The sequence below is a fragment of the Sphaeramia orbicularis genome, chromosome 3 (genome assembly GCF_902148855.1).
Source record: "Sphaeramia orbicularis chromosome 3, fSphaOr1.1, whole genome shotgun sequence".
NCBI classification, from domain to species: domain Eukaryota; kingdom Metazoa; phylum Chordata; class Actinopteri; order Kurtiformes; family Apogonidae; genus Sphaeramia; species Sphaeramia orbicularis.
Window position 1 is genome coordinate 36,176,516 of NC_043959.1, and position 22,739 is coordinate 36,199,254.

Consider the following 22,739-nt stretch of genomic DNA (forward strand, 5'->3'; position numbering starts at 1 on the left):
AAAAAAATTCAATAAAAAAAGTGTTTGAATGGAAAAAAAAAAAATTATGACCCAAAAAATTGCATTTGAACACTTTTTACTTTGATTGAAATGATTTTTTTTAAAAATTATTATTGATTTTTTTTTTAATAAACATATTTTTTTTTGTAATAAATATATATAAATATAAATAAATAAATAAATAAATAAATATATTTTATTAACAAAAAAAAAAAAAAAAAAAAAAAAAAAAAATATATATATATATATATATATATATATATATATATATATATATATATATATATATATATATATATATATATATATATATATATGTGTGTATATATGTGTGTGTGTGTATGTATGTGTGCATCTGTGAATTTGTCCAACAAAATGGCAGCAATAGTAATATGAGTTTATTTAGCACTGTTCATTCATTGTTTCGCATGGATTTCCAAAACATAGGAGACACTGAAAGGCACTATTATAACATTTTCACCCAACTCTAAATGCCCATATTATTGATTTGTATGCAAAATGAACATACCAATTTAGCTGAGACACAATATTCATATCCTCTCATATAATATGATTAAGTAATATATAGTGCCCATAATCGTCTTTTTTTTTTTTGTAAATTATCTTCTTTAAACATAGATTCACATTATGTTTATTAAAGGTTTAGGTGCAATGCACAATTCAAAACTATAAAAATAATGAAAATTTTTTTGGGCACAAGAGGGTGGCAGGAGGCTCATGATGCCATTGCGTGTTTTTTTTTTTTTTTAAACACACCCTGTTCCTCCATTTCTGCCTAATACACTGATATTAAGGCAGAGAAAACTACTCAGATAAATCACCCACTGCACACAGTCTGGTCTGGGCAAATTGTGGATTCATTTGTCCTTGAATAATCAGTTGATATATGAGGTCTATATTGAATCTGCATTTTATTCAAAAGTTTACTTAAGCAAGTAGTTACTAAATTATGTCTAAACATAAGACACTGTCATTTTAATTTTGTTTTAATTATAAACACACTTAATTACACACACCCACACATGAAGTATGACTAAGAATGGCTGCAAAGTGGATTGGTTACCTCCCATTTTTTAAGATATTGTATAATAGACATTATGTAATGCCATTGTTGGTGTAGTGTATAAATCATGGCTGACAAGGCACAGTGAAACTGAATTTATTTTTGATGTGGAACAAGACCTCACCCTTTGTACAAACATTCTTGAGCTAATCTTGAGTGTCTGAAATACATTTACAGACACAGTATGCACATAAATTATGAGACTGTAACAGTTTCTAAGCAGGAAAGTGTACCATTTCACTGTCGATACAAACATAAAAATTGATGTTACTGTATTTTGATTTTAGTTATTATTTAGTTATCTATAATACCTTCTTTTCCATCATGACAACCATTTGTTGTCATTGTCTTGTTTTCAGTGTAAGCTAATATCACTGTGTCATGCCACAGGATATAGGTTAGACATCACAGATGACAACTAAGGGTGTGGTGATAATGTTTATATGAAAAGTAAGATTTTCCTTTAATTTCTTTCCATTCCCGATGTGGTCTCCATTGTCTGCACTTCCCAAAGATAACAAAGAATGTGTTTAATATGAGATAGGCTTCCATCCTACGACTGTAAGTTGCATAATGGAATACTGAGATTAAATACAGTAATCATTCATTGTAGCATCAAAGAGCCCCCACTCAAAATGATATTTATTCACATATACTCTGCAGTGTAAACCTTGTTCATATATCTCATATTAAGCACTGGGATTTAAAGGAATATCTTCTCCCGTATGACATGCTGTTTGACAGTGAAAGACCACCATTATCGTTATGGGCACTTGTACAGAGTGAATCATGAATACTGTTAAAGAATCACTAGTTATGACTATTCATTGTAGACAACACGCACCAGATGGCCCTGTCAGCAGCCAAAGTTTTATGGTAGCCTGGAAAATTACCATCATCATACTGAACTGAGACTGCCATCCGTTTCTGATACAGCAGCTTGGCATGATATCTACGTTAGGTTTTTAGTTGTGTAAACACTCTGCTGTGCTGGTTGTAGATGTTAAGGTTTCTCTTTGAATGGCTGTGCCAGTGGTAAGCTGTCTGGCGTACTAAAGGGGTAATTATGGTTTTCTTATTGGTGGTGGAAGGAGTTCGATGTACAGAGGGGCCCCAATGCCCAACATTTACTGGATGGAACAAGTAAAGTTATGAAACCTGAAATGGGATGTGGCTAATTGGAAACATACAGTTTCTCACTACATACACACATCTCACACATTCTTTCCAAAATGTTTATTTCCAAGTTATGTGTCATTCAATGACATTCAATGAATGACATTTATTGTATATACTGAACAACACAAATCTTACTTTAGTTTTTCCTCTTGTTTTCCCACCTCTGCTTAGATGCAGTGGATGACTTGTGTGACTGATGTGTACAGGTGTTTTCAAACACAAACAATACATGAGAAGGAAATGGTTCAGTTTAATCTGATCAGTGCTGTTTCAACATTAGATTTGCCCCATGACTGATGTTTAGATTTAAATTCTATGTATCTTTAAACCAATAAACCCCTTGATTGGCTGCTGTTTGTGTCAAACTATGCAATTGATGTCTTCACTTGCTGTGGTGCCACTCGGCTGCAGTTTGTGGAAGTAAATGTGAAACACTTGAGCTGTAACAGGCAGCTTCCAAGCACATGGTGCCCTTGCTTGCACTTCCTGTATTTATTATAAGCAATGGCATTTGAAGCTTAAATCAGTGCTGAGATAGCATCCTGTTAATATTGTTAAGTTTCAGCAGCTCCTTCTGGTGAATGCAGCTAATTTAATACCAGTAGACAGTACTGGGAGGACAGGAGGGGAGATGGGAAAGGACAAAAGGCCTAATCTAATCTATCCAGTGCATTGCTGTACATACATCATAAGTCTTCTGTTTATGGAAAGGCTCTCTGTAAACCTAACCCACCGATTGCATTGTGGAAAGCACAAATATCTGCCACTGTAGTGGCCTACATTTTGTAAAGACGGTCAGTCCTCAACTCAGTTGCTAGCAGTCAAATAGCCAATATTTACATTCCCATGCATTGCCGTTCAGAAAGCAATACAAATTAGACTTGCTCAACAATACTGGTTTTCTTTTTAACATGAAATAATCCCTCATCTCAGCTGTTAGCATAGTAAATGATGGGTTAAAATGGCTATTGTGATATGAACACATTAGGTTCAAATCGTAGTACATTTTCTGAGAAACAGCACAAAGTCCAAGATTGGTCTTGTGATTTTAAGAATAAGCATTAAATTTTTCCAAAAAGTGGATTTTTATCCAGGCCTAAAACAGACCAAATAAAATAGAAAAGTTTGGGAGGAGGTCTATGTAAGGAGTGACAGCAACAACATTGTGCAACAACTGAACTGAAGCCGGAACTGTTTTTTTGTGTATCATGGTTTTGAACTCCAGTGTAGCTTTTGCAATTTAGAACACAGCATCTACTAGAACAGACAACAACAAATTAATCTGCCTCATTTATACTATTATATGTCCAGAGAGCACTGAACATTTTTCAGTGCTTAAATGCTAGGCAAGAGATGGTCACCACTTGTGTGGTTTCCCTAGGATATTTCTCTCTGACCTTTATTCACATCAACTATAACCCTGGATGATGTGTGGTGGAGACCAAGAAATGTGGTATTCGGGTTTCTTTTACTGAGGTCATTCTTTGTCTCCTTTTTTTGTCCAAGCTAATTGAACAGCAACACAAAGCCAGCCACAAAAACTGAGTGATTGCTCAGGAACAAGAGCTACCTGAAAAGGTCCTGAATTGAGTGTAGATTTGGTGAAGATCTGACTTGACATTTTGACAAAACTAGTTTATTGGCATTTGCTACTGAGGTGATTACCTAGTGTTGAGAGAATTCAAGGGCTAGCCAGCGTTCAGCCATAAAATGAGTAAATGTGTTAATGTTTACAGTTTGGCTTTGAGTCTCACCAGCAAACATGGATGTAGTGGTCTGCAAAAACCTCTGACCCCTGAACTGTGCAGTCAATGTTATATTTTAAATCTATTCTATTAAGATGAAACAATAAAGACTTAATGTTATCTCTACGTAACAGATCTCCAGTTGTTTTTTGGCTTTGTGTGGGCCTTTCTATGTTGTCCACCAGATTCCTGCCTCTTGGGAGCTCTGTGTGCCATTTTGCCTCTTTCCAGATTGCTATTGTGAACAGACTGACAGAGAAAAATGGCAAGTATAATGAGAAGTAGATTAGATTATTGATGCAAAAGTGTTCTCTTTTACGTCAAATACACACACTAGATAGGTGGTGTAGAGCATAGATCAGCTGATATATAGGTAGCATATCGTTTTGTCTGACTCTGGTTTTCCGTAGCAGCTTGACAAGTTTTTAAATGATATATCTTTGTTGGGCCACTGTAATGTCAGTGGAAAGAATGTTTTAAAGTACTAACTTAAGTTATCATTATCATTTGTATGTAAACAGTATAGGGACTCATCCTTGATCTGAATAAGGAAAACATAAGCAAGATTTGACTACACAGTCAGTGTAAGTTTGGCAAATGTCTGGCTCAAGGACAGAGCATTTAGCACTTGGTTCGATGACTGTTGAAATCACAACTGCTGTGCCTTGTGCAAGAGATTGCTCAAATTAAGAAGAAAAACACTGTAAAAAGCTACTAGCAAATGCCTGCCATCATCCAATATTTTTCCAAAGTAATTAAAATCAAACTCTGATTCATATACTTTATATTCTTTGTACATTATTTTCAATAATGGACAAGAAATGCTTTTGTAGTCACGAGTTTTGTGTGTGCAGAAACCCTGTTGGGAGATGCCATAGTTTGGTAATAGACATGAACGGTAAACTCATAATAAATGTGTTTTCCTGTCTAAACTTTTCTTACATCATAGTTGTGTTGTTTTTCTAAACCTTTGCAATCTCAGGCACATGCTTGACATCATCTCTTTTCTTTCACATGAGGACCTCCATGCTTTTATGTCTCTGCAGCAGAGCACAGTGTGACGTTAGTTGTTTTGTATGACTGATTCAGTGACGCCAATGTGCAAGGCTGCTATGTGATTGCTTCAATTGCCAAGCTTTCATAAAGAAAGACCTGGCATTCAATGCAGCATTTTCAGCTATTCATCTCCGCTTGCTCAGAGACTCAACTCCATTGAAGCGCACATGCCTGTCTGTTCTCCCAGTTCAGCGCTAACGCTCAGCTACAGGTCTAGTGGCTATGCTTTTTACCATGGTAACTTCAGAGCTGGATCATAAAAAGAACCATTGGGGCCTGGAGCTTTAACATCTGGTAAACGAGAGTTCTTGCAGAGTCAAACGGCTGCTGGAAAACTAGACATTTCTTGAAGTATCTTGGGTCATCAGACCTTAAGCATCAGTTTGCAAACTTTTTATTAAACTGTTCACTTCTTACAATTGTATATAGTCATAGAGCAGAAATGAGATGGGTCACTGAGGCGTATTGGCTGTGGTCTGCAAACACTTCAGCTTCTTTCCAGCTCATGTTTGCTTTTATTGGTTGATCAATTCAGCAGAGGTTTTCTAAGAAACAGTTGAACTCTACTCGTCTGAAGAGTACAGCAGAGAACATACTACAAGATAGAACTGATTCACCTTTTTCTCCCCTTTTTTCCATTATCCTGTGATTGCCTGACACCTGTGATACACTGTAGAATGGCTATGATGCTAGAGCTTTTCAGTCATGTAGTGCTCCTTACAGTTCTATGTTTTGAGATGTAGACATGGCAGGTAGTAGGTATGAGTCTAAAGAGTAAATGATTCTCACAGTGTTAAACATCTAGTAAACAAATACAGACCCCCCCTTGCAGACCAGCTGGTTGTAATTGGTGTAAGAGTGGGCAGGCGTTTTACTGCTCTTGTACTATCAATGGGTAGGGGAAGGCTGGTTCAGTGCTGTTCTGTCCAGCAGCACCAGTGAAAGGGAAAGGTAAAAGTAGCTATAAATTGCTGGTTAAGTTATTAAGCTGCCTCCTGTGGAAATGCATTTTGAAAGGTGTACTGTGCAGTGAAGAGCAACTGGTTACATGTAACCGTACTGCATTATGAAATTACAAAATTAAGTTATTATACCCCCACCCTCTGGAGCAGGGGGTATAATAATTTATTATACTGACATACCAGGAATTCTGTCCATCCATCTGAGATTTTTGTCCAACTGATTTCTCAGACACTTCACCCAATTTCTTTTCTTTTCTTTTCTTTTTTTTTTTAAATCAAATTTGACACACAGGTTACTTGCCACCAGGAGAGGTGCAGTGCACAGTTTGATGGCTGAATTTAAATTTAGCTATTTATTTATTTATTTTTACAAATGTTTTGAACATTTCAACTTTGTCCAACGGATTTCTCGGACACTATTCTCCCAATTCTTTTCAAATTTCACACACAATCGTTACATGTGCCTTTCTCTCATTTTTTGGCATTTCTTACAAATTTTGAAAAGTTTTTAAAAAGATTGAAAGTTAAGACTCAAAATTTATCCCAGGGTAACCGGTGAGCAGGAGGGGTAAAGTGTTGTGCGACTGGGTGGGCGTATTAGGCTAGTTTTTACTTTTTCGCCTGTTAAGTTAGTAGTGTAAGACGCTACATCCAAATCGGAGTACAACACTCACAGTATGAATGCTTACAAGGAGCTGTGAGCCATCAGTTCTTCATCATACTGTTGGCTTACAAAGAGCTGATGGCATTGTTTTTGACTGGTTCTTTTTCTTCAGTATGCACAGCCAACTTACCAGTCAAGTCAATGTGTATTTCTCTAATCAATCTGAGTGTGCCAGGCCAGGATGTGATTTGTTGAACAATAATATTTACCTTCTGAAAACAGGAAAAGGCTCTATTACAGTATCATTTTATCATCATTGTATCATATTAACAGCTAAACGTTTGAGAATCACCTCGAGGGTTATATTGACTGGTTTAAGTGACGCTTTTAAGACTTTGCTGCCTCTTTAAATTAGGGCGGACAATCTGGTAGGATTGTGGACAATATTGTGAGTTTATCACAAATTTTGGTTAATTTAGTTGGTTTTTATTAAGGATTAACAGATTACTTTTCAGTCTGAAATGTGTATTTTTCAAAACATACATATTGTAAGTAGTGAAAAAAAAGAAAATGTTCTTCTCTTCATATGATTTCATATGTCCCGTACTCTCTTCCAATTATATATTTTTAGTGTTTAATCTTCTATTCTTAAGCACTTTGTTTTTATTTCCTTCTGGTTTGTCCTTTTATTTACATAAAGCACATGGAATGGCCTTTGTGTATGAAATGTGCTATATAAACAGTACACCTCTGCTCGATGTAGTTTAACCCATAATATATTGTGTATATTTCCACAGACTGATATGTTTGTTGTGACTCACAGTGCAGTTCCAGGTTAAATCATGTAAAGAAAAGTAATCAAAAAGGCACTCTGAACTAAATCAGATGTTAGATTATTTATTACATTTTTTAGTATAACTTGTAATTTGTAACTTATTGCATTCAGAGGTAATGCTTCCAACATTCTATGTAGGCATGCATCATGTCCTTTTTGCACTGCTTCTTCTCCTCTGCACTCTTTTTATGGCACATAGCATCTGCTGTGGTTGCTATGTGAGGCACAAACATGAAGCCTTACACGCTCTGCGTACTGAGACAGCAATATTAGCTACTGCAGGAAATGAGGTTTCTATTGACAGCAGTGCGAAGTTCACATTGTTTCTATTGAGCTTGAAGCCAGAGTCTCCTCTGTTGTCTCAAATGAATATGTAGAGCTGTCATTAACTGGAACCAGACCAACTTCAACAACCTAAAATGGTCTGTTATGTGAAAGGCAAGGATTCAGGCACTATTTGCTGAAGATTAAGAGAATCTACAAATTAGAAAAACAGAATACATACACCCATAGTTGTACATTATCATATTGTAGACAGAGAATTTATAATATTAATATTTCTTCCAGAGTTGCATTATTTTTTACTGACATTGACTGCAGTTCCACTACCAGTCTCTCTTCTTAGAATTGGGTGTGTTTGAATTATACAGTGTCATATCATCAGCCTAGTATCAGATCTTCTCAAGCCACCAGACTACTGAAATGTTTAACTTGTGGTGATTGTTTGATGTTCTGGGAATCTGAAGGTGATTCAACCTCCAAACACTGGACTGAATTATTGGATGTATAGATTTGGTTAATAAAGCAGCTTTACTTGACATGAGTTTATGCATTTAAGTTTAAGACGTATAAGACACAGGAATCTAAACTTTGTGCTTGTATAACTATAACCTCTCAATTAAAAGTGCCAACAGTTTTACTGTTATTTTAAATGTGGAAGAATAGCTGTAGCCTTCCTGTAGCTAATGGGTTCCCTAATGGGGCTAATGGGGTTTCTTATGTCCCAGAAATGAAAGCCTTAAAGGTTCTTTTCAATCCCTTTCAGAATATTTTTGCTATTTGTCGTAATGAATACTTTTTGTTCAATTCAAGGTCTTAGCTTTTGCAATTTTGCAGTGGTTTTCTCTGTGTAGGTGTATTATTCCTGTGTATTTGACCCCCTGTCACCAGAGCTGTGAGAAAATATTTGATTTTTCTATTTTGCCTTCTGTCTCCTTTGCAGGTGCACCATTTGTGTTGCCTATAAAGAGTGGAGCTACCGACTTTGCCATTTGCTTAGATCCTGAATCCTGGTGGGATTCACCGATGGCCTTTGTTGCTGCACTCATCAACCCCTGTTTTCCTCTTACTCTTCCTCCTTATTCCTCTCCTCCCCTTTCTTAAACTCCCCTCCTCCCCTGTGTCTCCCAGCCCGGGGGTTTATTACTCAAACCCACTGAAGGGAGCAACACAGTAGCTGGCAAGGGATGAAGCGTGTCTGCCTGCCAACACCAAACAGAGGATAGAAGGCACAAAAGGACTAGCAAAGGGGGACAGACACTGAGAGAAAGAGGAAGAGACACACAGAGACGACTGTGAATTGAGAGAGCAGTGAGAGAACCAACAACAACATTCAAGATGACACGCCGAAGGAGGAATACAAGTTTCACTTAAGCGTCATGAGCTAACAGGGGAACACCTAACAGATCTTGAACTTCTTAACAACTTGTGGCTTATAGGCACAAAAGAAGTTGTGAAGACTTCTGCTCTCTAGAGCTCCTACTTAACACCTGCTATGCCTCTATAAGAAGTCCTAGCCATGCCAGCCAAGGGAAAGTACCTGCTGAATGATCAGGAGCTGAAAAATGAGGCACTGTATCGCAAATTCTCCTGCATCAGTCAGTATCAACCGCTGGTGCTTCTGCTGGGCCTCTCTATGCTCTCCTGTGGAATCCTCCTTATCCTCTTCTTTGCTCTTCGACTGGTGAGTCTTAAGTCAATATTTTAATTGAATATAAAATAAAACCTGTGCACTGTTTTGCAGATTTTACAGTGGGTAAAGGGGCTTAGTTGTTATTTGACAGCCTTAGATTTTACAGTAAGCATAATTGAATATGTGCTTCACTGTGGCTCCAAGCTGTGACAACACTGCTCATCCACTATTAAACCATTTTAAAGCTGAATGCATGTTGACTGATGATATACACAATAATCTGTGTTATATCAGTCATTGCTTAAGTTGTGGAGCCTGTGTGAAAGTCAATGTTTCTCCTGACATGCTCTCGTGGTTCATGTTTTATACTGTTTAAAATTATTTGAATTCTTTGACTTGCATATATAGTGATGATGAAGTAATTTGTCTCCTGAAGGCTGCAACGAGCATTACGTTTCCATGCATATGTTCCAGTTGTAGTAAAATACCGTAAGATGTAGTCTAGTCCTAATTAAGTGGGGAGTTTTTCTCTCGTAGGGCATGTGATAAGCAAATTATACACACCACTAAGGTCAAATTAGCTGTAAAATGACTGGTTAAGATTCCCCAGATAAGAACACAATTAATGTGGCAGTGTTTGAGTAAAATTTTCCATTTATGCTGTTAGAATGGTGTCACATTACAGACTAACCCTTACATAATTGGCTGTCTTTTAACAAGTGTCATTTAAGTTTGGCCTATAGACCTTTTTTACAGCAAATGTATTGACACTGAACAAGGACTCTGTCACAACAGATGTTATAAATAACATTAATAAGGGCTTTGCCCTGTTGAAGAAATACAAACACTGTCTCAAAACAGGGATTTAAAACATGTTTAAGAACAATGACTTTATAAGAATGAGGAGGAAACACTGAACATATTTATTACAAACCAGCATACATATAACTGACTGTTGGGTAGGCATTCAGTTGTGTTTAGGAGCAAGTTAAACGGGGAAAATTTCCAATAAGGCATTTCAGAGGCCTTGCATATGCAATACCATGTTGTAGAACTGGTTTACTTGAAATAACATGCAGTTTTGGTTAATGAAAAAGGTCTCTTGGACAAGACATATTTGGACTGTGAATGGACAGGTAATATATGTTAAATTGATTCAAGAACAACACATGCGATAATCAAAAAGATTTATCCAGAAGTAAGATGTTTTGAAAGCTTCTCTGTAAGGGGAGGATTGACTGTCTTTGTCCATATTGGCTAAAATAGGGTGGTGACAGTTGGACAGTGAATGTGGACCATGATCTGCCTTATGTGGCACTTCAGAATAGCAGTAATAGCCTGATGTTAAGAAATATGTGGGTGGATGGTCAGTTTGAATCTTCAGGGAGTATGTCAAAAAATGAAAAAGAAGTCTCCCTTAATGATGCAGATGAGCAATAAACTCCCTTTTGCTACTAGTTCAGTAGCAGAAGCATAATGAGTGATTGTGTAACTAAATATGAAGGACAGTGCCTAAAAGACACATTTCCAGTTGCACTGAGTTAGCTGGATAAAGGACAAGTTGGAAAGGGATGTATCAAACAACATTAAGTCAATGTTTTTCTGGAAATTACCTTTCCTTCTGCTACAGGCAGCTCAGAAGTCAGGGACAGCCACAAAACTGTAGCCCAAAAGCTGTTAGCAAGTGTGATTTGCACAGAAAGGTTGAAAAGGTTGCTAATGATCTGATGGCTTAAACATTGCTCCATTCACTTTGGCACTCTACCTACTAACCCCCACCAACACCACCACCGCCCTACAGCACCTCAAATCACAATCAGCTTTTTAAGTTGCGTCTCAAAACGGAATAATAGGAAACTAATCATGAGCAAAGGAATGATTTGGTGATTTAAAACAATGTAGCTGTCAAGCTGCCAGACTGAAATTGTGCTACTGACAGTGAAAGGAAAAGGCAGGTATTTATTGACTTTCTGATTGGCGGCATGCTGTTGATTTTGGCAGGATGGCAGGTATCTGAGCGGTCAGTCCAGCTGGTTATCTGGTGAACTGAAACTTTCTGTCACCAGAAATTGTATTACTTTCCTCTGTTTAGAAAAACTATCATAACCTTCCTGCTATTGTGCTGCTTTCTTCATTTTTCAAAAATATGTTTCACACTCATGCATATATTCAATGAATTAATTGAAAAATCTAGATTTTCCCCACATTTGCACATGTACACAAACAAGTTGTTGTCCCTCAGCCTTCTGGTATACTCTAGGTACTCCTTGACTATTATTTGCTACACTGCAAATGGCTATAAAGTGAGGAGGAAATGCTGGGATAGAGGTTGTGTAATGCTTTTGTTAAATGCAAAGGAGGGACATTGTGCCTTTTAAGAGTTTGCTACGAGTGTCAGAAAGTCACTGTCAGCTTATATAACTCCACTCCAATTGTGGCCATCTAATGAAGAGCAGCGCTGAGAGGAAAACTGGCTGTTCCAAGCGCTGCTCTTACTGCCTGTCTCAGTTCCTGATTGAACACTATTCATCAGCTGTGACTCTCTGATCCCTACATGTGCTGTTTGTAATTGGTTAGAGTCATGACAGTGTGATAAGTGAAGGATTTGTCACTTTAGAACTTATGTTAAAATTTCAAAATAGTCACCTTAATTTTCTCTTGTCTGTAAGTGCAATACAAAGTTACAGGCACAGCCAGACCTGTTTCAGTGAAATAGACAGCATTAGAGGATTATTGTACATCTATCTACATAAGACCAACATTACAGTTAAAAACAGTGGGAGATTATGCAGCTAAGAGAATGATGAAAAAGAAAAGATGCTTATCAGTAAAACTGGCTTCATGTAAGTTTTTTAAGCTTCCATATCCCATATGTTAAACACTGTAGCTATGCTCATTCACATGGTCTTGTGATTTCCTGCTCATATATTATAATTGTTCTTTTTCTGCCTGTAAAATGGTTTGTCAAGATTCAGAGCAACATAGGGAGCAGAAAGTGCTTTAGTTGAGATCTGGCCTTTTCCAGTGCTGCCATGGTAACCAGAAAGCTCAACATACAATGCAGAGATGGCCTTCTCCAAGCAGAGATCTATTAACACTGACTTTGTGTGTCTGCCTCACTCCTGTGTGCTCTTTTAACCCTTTGTTTTCTCCTGTGGACTCCCTTCAACACCCACATTCTCTCCTACTTACATCTGGACAATCGCAAAATCACACACAATTATTGGTATTAGTACAGACACACATGGGCGCACAAATGCTTAGTTCCACACACGCGCAAGTGTGTACAATCTTTTCCTGTCGTGTTTGCTCCTCATTGTAGAGTAACCCAATCAGGAAGATGGAGGCCTGGAGCAAGCAGGACATGACGCAGGGACAGATGTGAAGAAAAGTCTCAGTAATCCTACATAAGCCTTAATGCTAAGGCCGAATATTAATGCCTCTCAGGAGCAACTTGAACAAGTCTAGGACTTCAGAGTACGATTTAATCACCTAAGAAAATAAGAAAGTATGTGAACTTTGAATTAATATGCGGGTATTATATTTAGGAGGACAGACAAACCAATGACTCTAGGAAACAAAATAACCCTGCAGTACATTTTTCTGGCCAAGGTCACACTCTTAAGTAGGCCAATATGGTATTGCTAAGTTAGTGTTAGTAAGGGAATACCACAGTCATCATGATTTCAACACTTTCCCATTTGACTCATTGTGTAAGTTTTCATTGTTTATGGGTCATGTATCTGCAATCTGACAGCAACTGTGAGGTCTTTTGTATCCTTGGAAGCTCCCTCACAATGTCTTAACAGCTCATTTATTAAAAAAAGAAGAGAATATACAAGTCACTAATTTAAGTTTTCTTGGTGGTTATGATACTTTTTAGAAATCTGACAGGCTTATTCCAATTTTGGCTGATTCCAACTTATTTTGTAAGATCTACAGTTGACAGAATCGACATTTTTTTGTAAGTCTCCTTTATTTGAAAATTCAACTGTATTTTCATGATTAAACACTGACTAAATTGTAATGTATTGAAACCTCTGTCCCTCCACCAAATCTCAAAGTTAAGTACTCCAGATTACTAGATTGAGTTTTCTGTATAAATAAAATCCACCTGAAATTTACTTGCAGTTGACTTATAACCTCTGCTTTAGAGGGTAGATCTACCTTTTTTTTTTTTTTTTTTTTTTTTTCGATGAAACTTGCTGGTAAGGCCAGTAATGAATCCATTACATTTTGGAACCATCCATTTTAATATTTATTTCTTCTTTTGTGGGGTTTAATTGAATTGGCAAACTTGGCGAGGTTATGTGCTCTCAGAGTGTTCCTCTCATCTGACTATGCTACTGGTCAGGGTCGGCGGCTGCCTTTGGGTCTGCGGCTGCCTCCTGGTGCGGATGGCTCCCTGAGACAGCGCCTCCTCTTTTACGTTTACTTTCTAGTCCTCTCGTGCTCAGTCAGTGTTTTTGAGTGTATGTGTGCATGTGTATGTGTGTGTGGGTGGGGGGTGATACTGATTTTTAAACTTATATGTAAAGCACTTTGTGCTACATCCTCAATGTATGAAAAGTGCTATATAAATAAAGATTGATTGATTAAAGATTGATATAGGCACTGCAGCAGTAACAGTTCAGAGAGACCTCAAGTAAAATGAAGGAAAAAAAATTAACATTTGCATTATATTTATATTGGAAAACTATGAATAAATATAATGGTGTTAAGACAATGACTGGAAGATCAACTTGCAAAGTGATCATTAAATTGTATATTATAGTTATCATATGCCCCCTGGACCCCCAAACAGTGATAATTGTGATGAAGATTGCAGGATCTAAGAATGCAGTGCCTTCTGAGAGTTAAATTATGACCACAAAATAACAGTAGCATGAGGGAACCTTTTAAAGTAAACATTTAACAGCTTGTGATTAGCTAATACGAAGCTTGTCCAGTTGTGATTGGATGAAGACAGAATTAGCTTATTGAGCTTTGTGGCAATGGGACATTGTGTTTGTGACTTAAAACATTTTTCGTGACTGAACTTTTGCTAAGCTTTGTTTCACTTGGGATATGACCTTTAACCTAATGCTGAAGATCTTCTATAGCGATGACATGTCACTATGTGTAGGGTTATGATGTTACTGTCTTTTGCCATGTGTAAAGATTTAACTGGCAGGTAATCAGAGACTGATGAACTGGTCACCAGACATGGGCAGTCAAACTGAAAATGCCCACTTCTGGTCACTCGCCAATCAATCAGTTTGTCTCTTGATACATGAGTGATTAAATGCTTATGTTACTTGTTCACTGGGAGAAAATCTGTTTGTGAACTACAATAGTAGCAAATTACTCATACTAACTGAATGGCATTTATCATCTAGTCTAATGGCAATAAAATGTGCTTGTTGTTTTCCCTTATTTAGAGTGCAGAGGAACACTGTGCCTTTGTGAGCGTGGTAAGCGGCAGCTTATGTGTATTCCTTGCTGTGTTTGTGCTGGTGTGTACGGAGATGCTCTCACAGCGATGGAGGCGTCTCCTGGGTCTTATTGTGTGGGCCACACACCTAACCCTGGGCTACACCTTCATCTTCAGCGGCCCCATCATCCTGCCTTGGGATCAGGTAACCCACCCTCTATGTACTGTGAACAATAAGACTTTTTTGGTTTGTTTAAAATTATGCTATGATCACATCAGGCCAGGGACTAAACTGAAGTTCTTACAATACTGAAATATTTGTTTTGCCGATGAATCTTTAAAGCCCCATTCCCACAATGCATTTGCATACACACTCTTTTTCATGAAGATTAGACAATTCATTGTCAGAATATAAAATAAAACAATTCCCAGAGTCCTACTTTATCAGTGGCATGGATGGGGATGGGGAGGACTACAATCTACACTTTTTTTTAAATGAACTAAAAAGAAGAGATAAGACCATTAGATGTCTGCAACGTTTGATGATTATATGATGGAAACTACTGTTAAATTGTTACCTTATTAAGTTATTAAATATTGCTGTTGAGGTCATCATAATTTTGAACAGACACAGCAACAGACAGCTACAGATCATCCTTGTTACCATGGTAATTAACTTTTGCTTATGCCTGCGTGCACTGATTTGAAGCTCTGCTTCATTTAATGGCTGTATTATGTTCTGTCAGTGTTGACTTTTTTTTCTCCACCAAATCATTTGTCTTGACGTTATTTCTCACCCTGTAAGAAACTGAATGTTTGGTGTGAACGTTGACACAGACCAGACCTGTTTCTGTCATTTTAACAAACAAATACTGTCACAGAGACCTGTTTATTTGCTGATTAACTGTTGTCAGATTTGTCTGTGGAAATGATGTTCATGTTTTACAGAAGACAAACAATATAAATTCTACTGGTCTTGTATGCTAATTGTCAAGGAGCAGCTTGACTTAATGTAAAAGTAAATGTTGAATACTGACCAAAAAATAAACCACAAATGATGGGGATATTTATACTCACATACTCACCTTATCTCATTGAGTTGGATTCAGTTCTCCATTGCAGTTGCGTGGCAAATGTCATGTTTATTCATTTTGTGTATTGTAAAGTTAACAATGTGCTCCACATTTGTCTCAGAATTAACTTAGTTAGCAACATCGTTAAGTAGGATTTTGTTATCACTATAAAATGAACACAACCACAGCATGTCTAGGATTTGATCATTCCAAAGTAAATCTTCTGTCCTCACTGAATATTTTCCCATGTGTCCCTTTAGGTGCCTTTCTTCCTCTTCATCATCTTCACAGTGTACACAATGCTGCCGTTTCAGTTGTGGTACGCTGTGGTGTTGAGCGTCATCTCCTCACTGTCTCACATCATGGTCCTTTCTCTGCGCCTCACCATCAACAACGTGAAGCCCAACCAATACCTAGCTAGCCAGGTGAATTCAGTTGGATAAAAGCTGTGGTGTTTTGTTATAGAAATGTTTCCAGCACTGTTAAAGGGGTTGTATGTAGTGCTGATATTCAAAACTCTGAATAGAAGGGGGTAGTCGCTTACCAGAATACACTTATGACTAAAAAAAACCCACCGACCAATCAGCACTATGTGTCTCCAGCCTGTATTACTCACTGAATGAAGTATCATTGTTTACACGCATCTGTATAATGGTATCTTTAAGTTGTCTTAGTTTTCGTTAAGTTTTCTTCTTCAAACAAAAACTCACACCTAGGCTTGCGCTAGCCTATCGCCACATCACCACTGGCGATGCATTTTCCTGGTTGGCGAAGTTGTTTTCAACCCGTGTAGCCACAGTGGCGAAGGTATTTTTTAGTAAAATCAACCAACTTACATCTCTGATCGAAAATGTCTGAGCAATAACCAAGGAAAATAACAAATGCGGTCTCCACTACTGAAGAGCGCTGCCGACAGCAATCGAACTCACCTGAACGTCTCCGATTTTTTTATGCAGTCACACTGCACAGACAGAGGGGTACGGAGCGGTGCAGACCGCCACCAGCGGAAGTGAAAACGAAACTTATCACTCATTTCTCTTTTCTCTACCTACTGAAGCTTCGCTTTTAAACTTTACCAGAGAAAACGCTGCATTAGTATCACATTAGTGTCACCTCTGTTGTCTCCATGTTTATTATTACTGACTTTCTTCTTCTCAAAAAACTTTCCTCTTCTTCGTGGTATTTGTCCAGTATGGTTAATTAAGAGCGGCGCCCCCTGGTGGATTAATTGAGAAACGCTCATTCCAACACATTAAATGTCAGTAGTAGCACTTTTTTCCAGTCAGACTAATGACAACGATAATAAAGCACATTTACAAAAGGAACTAAGAACTAGAATGGGATTATTAAGTACTAGTATCGGTACTAGGTATCGGCAAGTACTGAAAAGTAAGTACTCGTACTCGGTCTGGAAAAAAGTGGTATCGGTGCATCCCTAATGTATGGTATCATACTCAGAGGTGTCTCACTGGTAAATTTATTTTATATTGAATCTCTGAACATCAGTGGTCAGAATAATTGTGTTTATAAGTCGATCATTTATTGTTTTGTTATACATTAGGTTAGAAATAAAAAGTAGTTTAGATGAAAATGTTGACTTAAGTTAACTTTTTTTTGGATATTTTTTGTATGAAACTGAAGCAGATTGAACATATTTTTAAGCTCAAAATGCACCAGAATGCAGGGAAAAGACTTATTTTTCCCAAAATTTCCCAGGGGAGCTATGCTCGTTACCGTGGTCCACTACATGCCCCACTACAGGGACCTAGCCTGGCTGTGGCTTTTTGTGGCTACACTCATTTCTACGAATGTAGCCACAGTGGCTGTATCTTTCATTTTCCTAGCGCAAGCACAGGTATCATACCCTTGAGTGGTCACATAAATCCCACGGACTTTCTGTGTGAATATATTCAGCTCATATCCCTACAGTCCAAAACAATCTATGACACAATTCCAGGGTTCTTTATTCTAAACACTCTAATGATAATTTTATGGCGACACAGTTAATATATGAAAGCTACTACGTATAGCCCCTTTAATGCTGGAATCTGCAGTTCCTGCTTTTACTATAATAGTTTTTTGAGGAACTCCATCTAGTAGAGGTTACATAACATCACTGTATTATCTGTGCTAAAGTTTCCAGTTGACCTCTAACTTTTGCTGTTGTGTGTTTTTTCTGTAGCTGCTGTCCAATGCAGTGGTGTTTCTGTGTGGCAGCTTGGTGGGAGCCTTTCATAAGGTCCTGATGGAGAAAACCCTAAGGCAGACCTTCCAGGACACACTGAGGTGTCTGAGCATGCGCATGAAGCTGGAGATAGAGAAAAGACAGCAGGTCAGTGCCATACACTGTCTGATAACAGTTACTCATAATGGTTAAATAGTTCCTCTGTAAATAAATAAAACTGTGAAAACGGTATTAGTAAGACTTTTAGCCTAAGCAAGCCACGTTGAAATCATTCTAGGATGCTTACAATGTAAGAATATTAACGTAAGTATTGTAAAAATAAAAATACGGCTTTTGGAAAGGTCTATTTTTTATGTAGCTTTGGAAAAAAATATTCAACCATTGTGATAAAGTAATGAAAAGTTGTATCCCAAATGTGTGGTTTTTTTTGTGTGAATGTGTAGCAAAAATGTATCAAAAGACCCATTATTTACACATGTTATATATAAATAAGTTGTATTTACATTATCAAAATCACAAAAAGTAAGAAGATTTTTTTTCCAACATCAGGCGTTCCTAAATTATGAATGATGCTGGAAAAACAACCTACAAACAAGTATTAACTATCAAAAGGTTATGTTGAAGTGCTGTTCTAAAATTTCTGCATTATAATCAGGATTGATACGTTTTTAAAAGCTAGATCCACATTCATTAGTATAAAGCGAAAGAATTCTTATGAAAATTGGTATGAGTTTAACATAAATATGTGGGCCCAGTGGCACATATTAATTTGGCACTGATTTATTCTAAAACCTTGAAAGTAGTGAAATGAAAAAGCACTAATTCTTACTACTAAACATCACATGCCATCAGTAGATCTGAGTGATAATAAACTCTCATTCTATGATCAAGGCCAGTTTTGATGTAATAACAGGTTTACTGTTTTTTTTTTTTTTTTTTTTGTTTTTTTTTTATTTAATATTGTTACTGAATAGGAACAAACATTACAGACAAATAATGAGAATGCCTCGTCAGTAATTGTTATTGCTGTAGCCTTACAGTTTTATTCCAGCTCAAAGCTTTGCCTTCAGCCAGCCTCATGTTGACTCTCCCATGAATGTTTTCATTGAGACTAACATCCTTCTGAAATTAGATTTTCCTCTGATGCTTTTTAAATTAGATGCATCTGTGCTGGCTTGCTTTGACTTCAGAGGCCTTTTAAAAATAATTTTCCCTCTTTGTTGATTTGTTTTAACTGATACTTAGTATGGGACATAAAACATGCTGACAGGGATCCTGTTGTGTTGCCTAGCAGGACAGGAGGAATGATATGATAGTTAACATTTCAAGCGTCCAGCTCTATTTGAATTGGAGCGTCTGCACTGAGTTAGCCAAAGAGAACAGGGACATAATAACATGGTGGGGGAAGCTCCATAACAACTTAAGAAAGAAGCCCAGTGTGTTCACCACAAAATGTTTCTTGGCAAGATACAAAGGACGTCAAAAATGACATTTAAACTGTGTGACGTTTATGCTCCCTTTTAAAACCCCACAACAAATGAAATTGTCTGGAACACTGTTGACCTGTCTACACCCATTCCTCTACATAAATCACAGTAAATGTGTATTCATTCAGTGAGTTTATTTCCACCCCATATTTAACTTAAGCATATATAATGTCCAATACAGATTAAAACGAATAGTTCCTATAGGGCTGCATAATATGGCCAAAGATGTTATTATGCTAAAAACATGTATCAATTGATACTGATAATTATCTTAATATTATCCTCTCTATGAAATTTAAAACCTGCCTTTTGGTCCTGAGTGAAAGTTGAAGAAATCACATGAATATTTGTGATTGTTTGGAGTTCAAGTATCTTGGGGTCTTGTTCACGAGTGAGGGAAGGATGGAGCGTGAGATTGACAGACGGATCGGTGCAGCGTCTGCAGTGATGCAGTCACTGTATCGGTTGGTTGTGGTAAAGAAGGAGCTGAGCCGAGAGGCGAAGCTCTCGATTTACCGGTCAATCTACGTTCCGACCCTCACCTATGGTCATGAGCTTTGGGTCATGACCGAAAGGACAAGATCCCGGATACAAGCGGTCGAAATGAGTTTCCACCGTCGGGTGGCTGGGCGCACCCTTAGGGATAGGGTGAGGAGCTCAGCCACCAGGGAGGAGCTCAGAGTAGAGCCGCTGCTCCTCCACATTGAGAGGGGCCAGCTGAGGTGGCTCGGGCATCTGTTTCGAATGCCTCCTGGATGCCTCCCTGGGGAGGTGTTCCGGGCATGTCCCGCTGGGAGGAGGCCTCGAGGAAGACCCAGGACACGTTGGAGAGACTATGTCTCTCGGCTGGCCTGGGAACGCCTCAGGGTTGCCCCGGAAGAGCTGGAGGAGGAGTCTGGGGAGAGGGAAGTCTGGGCATCCCTGTTAAGACTGTTGCCCCTGCGACCCGGCCCCGGATAAGCGATGGATAATGGATGGATGGATGTTTGGTCAAAACATTTCAGAAATGTATATGTAGAATATGTAAACATGGGGGGAAAAATGCTTAAATATGTGTTTGACATAATATATGCATATCAGTCAAGGTAATTTAAGGGGATTAACAAAATTATTGCATTAATCATTTAGGAATTTAAACAGTCCCTTCATTTTCAGAGGCTTAAAAGTAATTGGTCAACTGACTGACAAGCAGGTTCACGTCCAGATGTGTCCTGTTCCCTGGTTATTCCATGACAAATTAAGTGGATGAAAGGTCTGGAGTTAACTCCAATTGTTGAATTTGCATTTGGTAGCTGTTAACAGGTATCCTCAATATGAAGTCCAAAGAGGTGCAAGTGAAAGATGCAGTCATTCAGCTGAAAAAATAAAAATAAATCAACCAGAATGATAGTGAAGAAAAGACATTTTACAACAACCAGCCAAGCCAAGAACACACTTTAGGAGGTAAGAGTGTCATTATCAAAGTCAAGCAATGCATTCATGAATGGAAATACAGTAGGTTAATAACAAAGGGCAACCACTGGTAACACTCAGCAACAGGAAGGACAGATTAGAATTTGCCAGAAAATGTCTGAAAGGCCTACCCAGGTCTGGAAAATATTCTCTGGACACATGAAACCAAGATGAACTTGTACTAGAATAATGGTAAGAGAAAAGTCTGGAGAAGGAAAGGAGCAGCTCATGATCCAAAGCAAAGCAGAATATGTCATATGTCCAACATGGTGAAGGTAGTGTTATGAGTATGTATGGCTGCCAGTGGAACTGGGTCACTGGTGTTTATTGATGACATGATACTGATAGGATAACAGGATATACAGGGGTATCCTCACTACTCAGATTCAGCCACATGCTGAAAAACTGATAGGGTAGTGCTTCACACTACAGATGGATCATGACCTAAAACATACGGCAAAAGCAACCCAAGAGCTTTTGAGGGTAAACAAATGGAATGTTCTTCAGTGGCCAAGTCAGTCACCTGATCGCAACCCAATAGAGCAGCTTTTCAGTTACTGAAGACTAAACTGAAGGCGTCTGTAGTAAAAGCCTGACAAAGCATCACCAGGGAGGATACTCAGCATTGGGTGATGTCCATGGGGTCCAGACTTTATGCAGTAACTGTAAAGAATTTTCATCCAAGAATTAAAAACAATCCTTATATTTATAACAATCCTAGTTTACCCATGTACTTTTGAGCCTCTGGAAATGAAGGTCTTACATTTAAAATAGTTCTAATTCCTAAATGTTTAATGCAGTAATTTTTGTTAAACCCCTGGAATTAAAGCAAGTCTACACTTCAATTACATCTTGATTGTTTCATTTCTAATCCGCTGTGGTGATGTACAAAGGTAACATTGCTTAATTTGTATCACTGCCCAAACACTTATAAGCCTGAGTTCACATACTAAATTGTGGTCTTGGTTCCTTTTTTATCCAAGCTGTTCCATACCAAAACATACTTTGCAATACCACAGTAAATTAAGTTAAGGTGAGATTTAATTCTTATTTTTTTTGTCCTTGAGCCATCTTTTTAAAAACCTGGAGAGTATCCAAAAAACCCCTCCAGGGAAATTAAAAACTTGTGATGGTGAACTTGGCCTTTGCAAAAAGGGCTCATGAGACTGACGTGTTAAAGTAAAATATGTTGTGATGTGATTAAATCTAATGTAATCTGAATGCTTGGTATACTTAAAAGTGCAGTGTCATAGAAAAATAGTAGTTGCAAGTAAGAAGTTACACAAATATACACACCGGTGGTAGCATCACGCCATTTGGGGGGTATTTTCTAATGACTTGTAGAGGAAATGATCTATGGGAAGAGTCAAACCCACTGAAATGACTATAAACTAAAATATGTGAGTGTCCTTATTTGACCCAGTAAGGGCCTATCCCTTAATCTCTTTGATAAATCTGTGTAATGAACTGAACTTAACTATGGATGCATGCAGACTTTTCATCTCACCTGACCTAATCATAAGCACATCTGAAAGAATGACACAAAAATTCCACACATAAAACCTATCCACAGCTTGAACTGATGGATACTGTTTCCTTTTCAAGCACAGTTTTATTTTCCCTAAATATGGGAATCTGATCCACTTAAAAGTAACTTTGAAGAAGTAAATACTTTTCTGTCTTTCTTTCTTTCTTTCTTTCTACAAATATACAGAGTGCTCTTGCCCATATCTTAAAACCTTAAAATATGTT

At 37.7% G+C, this 22,739-nt stretch overlaps 1 protein-coding gene across 4 annotated transcripts in view; it reads left to right on the top strand.

Moving 5' to 3' along the window:
• adcy7 (adenylate cyclase 7) overlaps positions 1-22,739 on the top strand; it is a 72,332-nt gene that overhangs the window by 26,499 nt on the left and 23,094 nt on the right. For 3 of the 4 annotated variants that reach the window (XM_030122649.1, XM_030122676.1, XM_030122658.1), the window contains exons 2-5: positions 8,688-9,428; positions 14,798-14,995; positions 16,124-16,288; positions 18,046-18,195. In XM_030122649.1, the coding sequence (XP_029978509.1) occupies positions 9,264-9,428; positions 14,798-14,995; positions 16,124-16,288; positions 18,046-18,195 (678 nt within the window). In that variant the 5' untranslated portion in view covers positions 8,688-9,263. Of the gene's footprint in view, positions 1-8,687; positions 9,429-14,797; positions 14,996-16,123; positions 16,289-18,045; positions 18,196-22,739 lie in introns of those variants that run through there. The other variant, XM_030122668.1, reaches the window with a different exon arrangement.